The 9,919-nt window shown below is 45.0% G+C and overlaps 1 protein-coding gene across 6 annotated transcripts in view; it reads right to left on the bottom strand.

The window, feature by feature from the left end:
• LOC104051543 (store-operated calcium entry regulator STIMATE) overlaps window positions 1-8,271 on the bottom strand; it is a 45,095-nt gene extending 36,824 nt beyond the window's left edge. For 4 of the 6 annotated variants that reach the window (XR_010373341.1, XR_010373339.1, XR_010373340.1 and 1 more), the window contains exon 1: window positions 7,990-8,267. Coding sequence is in view for 3 of the 6 variants with exons in the window: in XM_064454034.1 (XP_064310104.1) it covers window positions 7,990-8,170 (181 nt within the window). In the remaining 3 variants the exon portion in view is untranslated. Of the gene's footprint in view, window positions 1-7,989 lie in introns of all 6 variants that reach the window. The other 2 variants (XM_064454036.1, XM_064454035.1) reach the window with 2 other exon arrangements.
• Window positions 8,272-9,919: the final 1,648 nt, after the last annotated feature.

Consider the following 9,919-nt stretch of genomic DNA (forward strand, 5'->3'; position numbering starts at 1 on the left):
ACCTTGTTAAATACCAGTTTAAGAACATAAACTTCATTAACCATGAAATTAATATCACTGCAGAATGCAAAAATACACACTGTGTATTTGTACAAATCAGCTCCCGACAAGTTTAATTACAAAACACTAGTCAAGAACACATTCATTATGCAGTTTACAGTTAAACAACAGTCTAGCTAACTGTCCAGAAGTTAATTCTAATTAAACACAGCTTCAGAGTTTCTGGATAATTTATCCTTTTAATAGTTTCCAGATGTCAACATAACTTACCCTTTTTCCTAAACATTTCATAACATGAATGACATGCGTAATTATACTTAGAACAATCTTATTATCTGGAGGACAATTATATCCAGCAATCAGCTGAGTAATAAGAAAATGTAATACACTCTGAGCCAACAAGACAAAGAAGGGCATCAGACAACCATTAATGGAAAGTGCAATTTACAGATTACAGATTATTTTTCTAAATTGATACCGTATTTTTTGTTTTAACTTTTGTTGGCATGGCATTTCAAGAATAGCTGCTGCATTTAGTGACACTAAAATATTAATGACCTGACACCCAATAAAGTGCTATTACAATCTATAGCCAACAAAGAATCAGACATCTAGCATGCAGTTTTAATCAAAACATGGGAATGTAGTTTAAGCAGAACTAAACATTATGAAAACATGTTTCTCCTACAGTCAGTAAATGCAGAGGCACATACCTAACCATGCTACAAAACAAGACTGGTCATCTGTTTTCAAAATAGGAAACAATTCCAAAATTATTACTCTTCAATTAATTTCAGGTTATTTGCTTTACTTAAAAAACGATCAGCTGAGTAGTTCCCAACACTATTACTTGCTTTTATACAACATGAGGTTTGTCAGCAAGATTTGCCTTTTTCTGCAGAGCTCGCAATGTACAGAATTTATCCCAACTACTTACTTTATATACTAAAGAGTACTACAATATTAGCATGGTAAAATAAAGCAATTTACTTAGCTAATTTATGTGGCTACATTTTTTTCCCTGTTACAGCTCCCAGTACATCTCCCGTTTTTGTCTCAAACACAGATAAGGATGTCACAGACACTCTGAAAGGACTGATGATTTATTTACAGCAAACAAGAAACAGCCATGTAACATAGATGCAAGTGATACCTCACCATCTGGGGATAACAAAACACTTGATCATTGTAAGGCATAATTTACTTGGCTGTGACCAAAGTGACCTCACAAGGCTTTTATGAGTCCTGCAGCCACTTAACCTGCAGAATAGTAGCTGCTGTCTGGCACACCCCACTAGGATACCGACTGTTAACAATTACCACGGATTGGGCCCAAAGAAGCAAGAGGTTCAAACACCTTCCTTCCATTACCATCACCCCATCCTGTTTCCTCCTTGGCCTCCAGCCAGATGGGAGGGGATTGCATCACTCCTTCACATCAGCAGCCAGCCAGCCAAACCTGCAGGCTGACTGTCAAGTAAGCGTATTGTTTACTTTACATATGCCATGCTGAACTAAAAACCAACTCCGAATCTGGGCAAGCTCCCTGGGCAGGGTGAGGCTGGATGAGGGTTGGCTGGCAGCCCTGCCCGCAGCCAAGGGCGCCCAGCACCCAGCGCCCGCAGGCTCAGCAGAGCTGTCCAGGGTCCTCCCGGGTCTCACCCCGCAGGAGCCTCGCAGCCCAGCCACCCACCTGATTCCCTGTGAAAAAGTCCTGCCGCTTCCATGTTATGGATTTTTTTTTTTCTCCCACCTCCTTTTTTTAAAAGTTTACTCTCCCTTCGCTCCCTCCCCAGATCTTGCCTTTTAACATAGTTCGATAGCATATCTTACTAGCCTTCCTTTACCCTAAGAGGGATTCATCCCCATTGCTGTGACACCTGGAAGTCGTCCTTAAAGCCATTCCAGACTGCCTAACACTAGGTAATCCCCAAATACGCACTGAAATGCAAGCTCTGCATATAGCTGGCAACTCACCAGGAACTTGCACTTGTGAAGAGTTCTAGGAAAAAGAACAAAGTGCATTTGACAAAGCGTGATCCAGTGTGTAAATACAGTACTGCTCATATATTCATAAATTAGAAATATACTATTTGTGATTTGAAACATCTGTATGAGACAAGTTTTAAAATCAGTTGCACAAAGAACATTTTCCAAGGTGATCCTCAGCAATTAACGTGAATACGTACTGTGTCACTCAGAGTGAATACATGCCTGTATGGGATACGATCAAGTCGGGATAATATAAAATCTTTTTAAATAATGTCTTGATTAATATAACACCTTGCTAGCATGCCACTGCCCTACACCTTAGGAAACTGCCATGTAGAATAAACTTGTTATTGTTACTCAGAAGCCTGTATTTCACTGTTGACATTATGGGGTATCAAAGTCAACTCCCCACCATTTTCTCATTTTTCCAATCTCCTGAAGCAGACAGAAAATTGTTAAGGAAAACAACTGAAAAAATCATATGCTTTAGTTCTTTTGTATCTAACAGTTCTCGTTTATCTGACTTTTCCCCCTTTTTTTTTTTTTTTGAAAGGACACTTGAATTACTTTTAATTCCTTCTCAAGTCCCTGCCCTCCAGAACATTATTCTCCATAACAATACTCCCCCTACCTTGATGAAAATACATAATCATTCCTCTGAAAAGTGTATTCTACTAAACTACCTACAAAGATAGCTTATTATATAAAGAAGCATCTATTCCTGGCATGGCTTATCAGGTAGGAAAACCTTGCTGTAAAGTAAACAGATGTCAAAGCTGTAGTTATTAAGGTACTTCCTTCAAGATGCTGGAAGCAAAGAGAGGACCTTAAAAACCAGAAACAATTCTTATAAAAGATACTATATTATTTTTTTTTCAGCTCTGACCCTCAACAGCAAACCCACCTACTCACTTATTTGTGTACCTGTACACAATAATTTCACTTTTGTTAACACAGAACCTTTCACCCTTCTCAGTGCGAGTACAGACACAAAGGGTAACAAAGCCATGAAAAGTGACAGTTGATATACTTTGGCCTCCTTAAAAACATATTGATGTTTTCCCTACAGACAGACACAAGCCTTTTACCTGCAGAGGAACAAATTTAAATAATTTAAATATTTAATTTGTCAATATGACTCTCATCTGATTTCTCAGCCGTTCCTAAGTATCCTGAAACAAATGCAGCCATGCTCCGATATGCTCAATCTTCAGACAAACAAGCTTATATATAAAGTACGTATTCAAGATCATAGAATCATTAAGGTTGGAAAAGAACTCTAGGATCATCAAGTCCAACACCACCATGCCTCCTAAACCATGTCCTGAAGTGCCATGTCTGCATGTTTTTTGAACGCCTCCAGGGATGGTGACTCCACCACCTCTCTGGGCAGCCTGTTCCAATGCCTGTCAGTAAAAACATTTTGCCTAATATCTAATCTAAACCTCCCCTGATGCAGCTTGAGGCTGTTTCCTCTCGTTCTGTCACTAGTAACTTGGGAGGAGAGACCAACACCCACCTTTCAGGTAGTTGTAGAGAGCAAAGATGAAGCACTTGAAACAGTTTGTGTCAGACAGGGTAAAGGCATGGGCAATGGGTTTTTCCCCATACCTTTCTGCAGGTTTGGCTAATGATTCATTACCAATAAAAGCCTAACCAGGGAATGCTCAGAAGATGCTTGGGGCTACCTACAGAACACATCATAACACACACCAACATTTTAAATCAGCTTTGTTGTATCAGTAACTAAAAAAATTATTGCAACAAAAAAACCCCAACAACCCAACTAAGAGGCAAACTAGTAATTTTAAATCAAGATCCCCATGAAATAAGATGCAAGCTTGTAATGGCAAACTTCTAAAAAATATTATCTTTGGCTTACTGACCTGAAGCATAACCATATGTTTCTTCCATCAAGAGAAATGTTTTAAGACTTCCTGTTGTGAAGTGACTTGGCTTAAATAAAGTAGGGTGGAAAATAATGAATGCTGAAGCAGGAGGGACAAAAGCAAAATTAAGCAACAGACTGTAAAAAGAGCAGGCTATCAATTAGCACTCAGAATCCGAAGGGCTGCCAGTCTGAGCAGGGTTGCCAGAAAGAGGAGGTTTATAATCACTTAGTTTGCTTTGATAGGGAGTTAGAGCCTGTGGTTAGGAGAGAAGCAACAGAATTCACTCAGCCCAACTTCAGTACAACTTTTGATGAAGTGTCTGGGTGAAACTGCTTTCAGTTCACCTCTGGCAGCAGGGAGCTGAACTCCGAGCAATTAAGATTAATTCACAGTGATTAATGACAACACAATAGTGGGTTCCGATAGCATTAAGTATATTTGCTGCTGATTCAGACAACAGGAGAAGAGCCCACTTCTCTAGTTGTGAACAATGCTCTGCACAGAGAGCAGGAGGATAGGATCCAGGGGGCCTTGAACAACTTACACCAATAAAAACAAACGCAAACTTCTACTCTTTGGCAAAGGGGGTAAGGGATTCTCTTGTATAAGCCCAGGATAGATGGTAACTAGCTAAACTATCTTCTACGAGAAAAAAAATAGGGGTTTACAACAGGTTGTATATTTGAATCTGAAGATAACAGAACAAAGTCAATCCTTTAAAAGGCTACAGTGAGGTAAGATGGTAGGTTAAACTGTTCTTAATTCCTTGTGCCACAGAACAAAGGGACAAGAGCTACAAAGAAAACTTCAGATTTAATTTCAAATGATCATTTCGTCAGCTCAAAGAGAGAAATTTTCTGCCTCTGTCACTTCTTGGTTGTGCAAATTTAGTAATGAGGGGACACACAAGGTAGGCTGGTAATATGTTTGGGGTGAAAAACTTTCTTTGAAGTACTAGAAAATAGTTGCAGCAACACAGTTTTCATGCTCCCTCTTTTCAGAGAGTCACCACATCTTCAACAAATTACAAACCTAACGCTTAACTACATTTTAGCCCTTGAAAGATGAAGTTTAACTGATGTCTTTGGCAGGTCAGTTGATAGCTTAACTTTACAGCAACTGGAGAGGTGCACACACAAGAAGGTGGCAAACTACAGTGTCAGATCTTGAGCAATTTTGCTTTAACGATACTCCTTCAGTCATTTGTAGATGACCATCTACTAATAAGGCACAGAAAAGGTCCTCTTCCTACAGTTAGTTACTACGATCAGAAAAACAAAAAAAATTGTTTCACTGAATGGGAGCACGGTAAGACTTATCTAGAAAAGGGCAAGTCTGGGTCATCCTTTGATTTAGCCACTTACCAAAAGTTCTTATTCTTTACATGTCAAATCAAATATTTTTCAAAGGAAAACAGCTACTGTACATGAAGAACAATTGTACAACATATGTTCATTGATGTTACTTTCATCTGGGTTTTTTTTTTTTTTTCCAGAGTCCTGCACCATTAATCACAACCAAAGTATTAGAGTATCTCCTTCTACAGCTCCCTTTCAATAAAGTGTTACTTGCCCTTTATAAGTTAAGTTACATTTAAGTACTAGCCAGTCACGTGTCTCCAGTTCTCTGACTTTTTAGGGAGGAGAGCTGGAGAAGCGATATAGCCACATACAGAGAATGAATGCTGCTCAAAAGGGAGCCCCACCTCTGGCCCAACAGTGATGCTAATTCTCAAGCTGTCCTTGCCTACAGCCACTTCCCTCTTCCTCAGCACCACCCCCTCTGTTGTGCCGGACAGCTGGAGGACCAGAGCAAGGAAATGCTCCAGCTTAAAATTAACCACGTCTCCCTGTTTATTTGTCTTGCTGTATCAGTTCTGTGATCCGGCTCCACAAGTTGTCTCATCCCTTCTGCCACATCAGCTCAGGGACAGGAACAACCATGTATGTGTTGAGGCGACTGCTGAGTCGTGCTCTCCCTCCCGTTCTCAACCACAAGTTCGTGCTTCTCTGTTACATCAGATCTGTCACGTGGATCACAAAAGGTCCTACTTGTTGAGGTAACTTTTAAAGGTCTTGGAACATACAAGATGTTTTTGCATATGATATAAAAAAGGACAGAAAAAAATCAGACAAAACTAGAAGACAGAACAGAACCATTGCCTCCAGCATAGCACAGCACTTAACCAAGAAACAATTGCTCCTTTACCAGTGTAACTGGTCCACATGGTGGGGCCGGCTTCTCCTCCAGCTAGGTGAGAGGCCCAAAATAAAGTGGAAGAGAAGGTGGCTGTCAAAACTGGGACAAACATACCTATCCTTCTGCTTTTAAATGTAAGCACTTGTAAGCATGACAAGTTGCTTCTTTTTTGCTCCAGTCTCCTTTGGAAACGGATTCCTTTTCTCACCAGTACCATTGCAAAGACTGGCTACCTTCCTTTTGCTCCCTTCTTCCACAATTTCAAGCAATTCACTGATACTCTCCTTCTAATAGTTCATGGTTTAAACATATCTAACCAAAGTTAGGAAGGGCAGCTAACAACCAGGCCTTCATTTTCCTAGCCCACACTGTTTGTATTTACTTTTTCTTGTCTTCACTAAATGTTCCAGTGTTACTGTAAAATGCATCAAGATAAGCGATGCCATTTCCTGAAAAAAGATACTATCCTGACAAAGAAGATGTAGGTCTTAATCTTTTGATGCACAATCCATAAAAATAATCTATTTGTATCTCTTAATTCCAAACACAACACTGTGTATGTGTCATCTTCTTAAAGAGAGATACTTTTGTTCGGAAACTGCTAAAACTCCTAATTATGAGGATATGATCTGACTGACCAAATGTTACACCAGTGACTACTGCTGCCATTCCCTAACATAATGACTGCTACATGCATAGCTTTTATAAGAGCAATGCAATTGTTAACTGACTGAAACACTAAAGCATGCAAATATAGCACATTAGCAGGCTTTCGACTAAACCATAATAGCATGAGGCTAGCATGAGAGGGCATCAGTTCAGTGCTAATGTAAACAGGATCTTGGTCTGTAGATTAGCCAAACTGTAAAATGCTTGTAGCCGATGTTCCCTTTTCCCTCCCCCACATTTTGGTAACAGCGATTTCCATAGGTCAGCCGAGTGATGGCTCTGGGCTTGTTTTTCACTCTCCAGCAGACAGGACGCTAACCACAGCATGGGGTAGGGAGAAAAATCTACAACTGTTGCACATTGTCGTGAGTCCGTCGAAGCAGGCAAGGTTGGAGTCACTACGGCCTCCAGCCCTTCTTGTCCTCCACCAGAATCAAATGAGCAGCGTAAAGAGTTACTGCTCATCAGCGGAGCCGCTGTGAACAGCCACATGAGCTCACCACCTGCTCCAGCTCCAGGATACAGCACAGACTCCAAGCAGGCGCAGCACAGTGTGTTACGATTTTAAAAAACGTTTCTGTCTTTGCTGTTGATGCTACGACAAGGTGCACTTGCAGTAAAACTGATACAGTCTAATGCTTTTTTTTTGTATGTGCTGAACCGCAGCGATTCCGCGCGCACCGCCGCGTCTTGCCGGTTGTATTCAAAGCAGAACACGCGCCCGCCCCCAAAGTGATAAGTTATACCAGCGCGTGTGCACGTAGCAGGAAAGCAAACTTCAGAAAGTGCAGCTGCCTGAAGCGCTTCAAAGACAGTCTCTCAGGAACGACGCTGTTCGTGTCAAGCGCCTGCCCTCGCAGCCCGCCGGCTGCTCCCCGGGCAGCACGGCCGGTGCTGAGGCCCCACTCCGGCCCGGCAGGGGCACAGCGGAGCGGCCTCCCCGGGTCGCCTCACGGCCCCGCTCCGGCTCACCGGACACACGAAGCCCCGGCCGCGCTCACCCCTCCCCGCGGCACTTCACGGCGCGGCTCTCGCAGCGCGGCGCTCCTCCCGGGGCGGCCTCGGGACGCGGCCCCGTGAGCCGAGCCGAGCCGAGCCGAGCCGAGCCGAGCCGAGCCGAGCCGAGCCGAGCCCCCCCCCCCCGCCCCGCCGAGGAAAGGACCCCCCGGCCGCGGCCCACTCACGGCCCGGCGGCGGCCAGGCCCGGCGGCCGCGGCCCGCCCCCGCCGCCACTCACGCATGAGGGTGCTGAAGGCCACGACGCCCAGGAGCCCCTGCAGGAAGATGCCGAAGGTGTCCATGAGGGCCCCGTTCTCGCAGCCGCGGTCTCCAGGCCCCGCCGCCGCCCCCCCGCCCGGCTGCGAGGGGTCGTCAGTGAGGCCGAGGCTGCCGTTGGGCGGCGGCGGCGGCGCCCCCATGGCGAGGCCCGGCCAGCGCCCCCCTCAGCGGCGCATGGCTGCAGCGGCGACGCGACCGGCGGGCGAGGCCGCGCCCCCCGCCCCGCTTCCTGTGCCGAGCCGCCCGCCCCGCCGCGTCACCGCCCGCCCCGCTCTCCAATTGGCCGCGTCCGGGCCCGCCCCGCCCACCGTGGAGCGGGGCGGTGCCCGGGCTCCGCTGACCGGCGTCCGGCCCTCAGGGCGCTGGCGGGCGAAGAAGGCCGGGGGTAGCGCGGGAGGCAGGCGCCTGCAGAGCGACCGCATCGGGGCTACATCGCCGGCAGCGTGGCGGCAACGTGCCTCTCTGCTCCGCTCTGGTAAGAGCGGCTTGCAGTGCTGTGTCCAGCTCTGGAACCCTCAGCACAGGAAGGACATGGACCTGTTGGAGCAGGTCCAGAGGAGGGCCACAAAAATGACCCGAGGGCTGGAGCACCTCTCCTAGGAGGACAGGCTGAGAGAGTTGGGGTTGTTCGGCCTGCAGAAGAGAAGGCTGCAGGGAGACCTTATTGCGGCGTTTCAGTACTTAAAGGGGGACTATAGGAAAGATGGGGGCAAACTCTTTAGCAAGGCCTGTTGTGACAGGACAAGGGGCAATGGTTTTAAACTAAAGGAGGGTAGTTTTAGGCTGGATATAAGGAAGAAATTTTTACAATGAGGGTAGTGAAACACTGGAACGGGTTGCCCACAGAGGCTATGGATGCCCCAACCCTGGAAACATCCAAGGTTAGGTTGCATGGGGCTCTGAGCAACCTGATGTATTTGAAGATGTCCCTGCTCACTGCAGGGGAGTGGACTGGATGACCTCTAAAGGTCCCTTCCAACCCAAACCATTCTATGATTCTATGACTCTACTTGCTATTTGGCTCCAGCATCCAAAGGGATTTATAAATTGCTCTGTGGCCCCAACAGCCAAAACCCTGGGTCGGAACTGCACCCGTCCGAGATCTTGCTTACCCAATAGCTATAGCTCAGACCCACAGGCCAGGCAAGTCTGACATCAAACTAGAAAGAAAAAATTACAACCTATATTCTTTAGCAAAAATGTTTGTTCTTTTAAAAGGGCAACCAATGGCACAATGGAGAAAACCTAACACATCAGCTTTTTTGTTTAGAAGATGTAGCTGTTGAGCTGTGAGTCTGACTGATCCCATCGCAACATACCTGCTCCATCACAAGGTAGAACTGCACTCAAGTTTAGGTTCTTATTTTCAGTGTGGGATCAGCCTAGGTCAAATTGCAGCTTTGAGCTGCATCAAATAAGCAAATAAGAGTTATCTAAAAGAAAAGGCAACAGCCAGAATCAGTTACTTGTTCTCCCCCTTGCATGCAGGGATCACAGCCATCAGCACTGTACCTCAAATGTGGCCCAGGAATGGTTTTAAAGCTTTCATAGCTGCTGCTGAATATTAGATGTTCCACGCACATACCTGACCTGAATGCTTACACTGGGTAGAGATTTACCTAATGCTTTTTACACACAAAATTTATGTTTCAGATATGAATCTGGAAACATAACTTGAAGGGCTTATGCCTTCTGTTACTGCATATTCCATGCTTTAAAATAGATCATTCCCCAAAAATACCTCTTTCAAGGGTTTTTTTCAGCCCCTCACGATTCCTATAAGCCCTTCTGAAACCTGTGGCAGACAAGAAGATACTGCGTCCTGATACATGTTTACTCACAAGCCTTCAGATTCCTCTCAAGTAGATAGGGCTCTGTGAAGGCAAGTA

This window comes from Phalacrocorax carbo, chromosome 6 (assembly GCF_963921805.1).
Source record: "Phalacrocorax carbo chromosome 6, bPhaCar2.1, whole genome shotgun sequence".
Taxonomy (NCBI): Eukaryota; Metazoa; Chordata; class Aves; order Suliformes; family Phalacrocoracidae; genus Phalacrocorax; species Phalacrocorax carbo.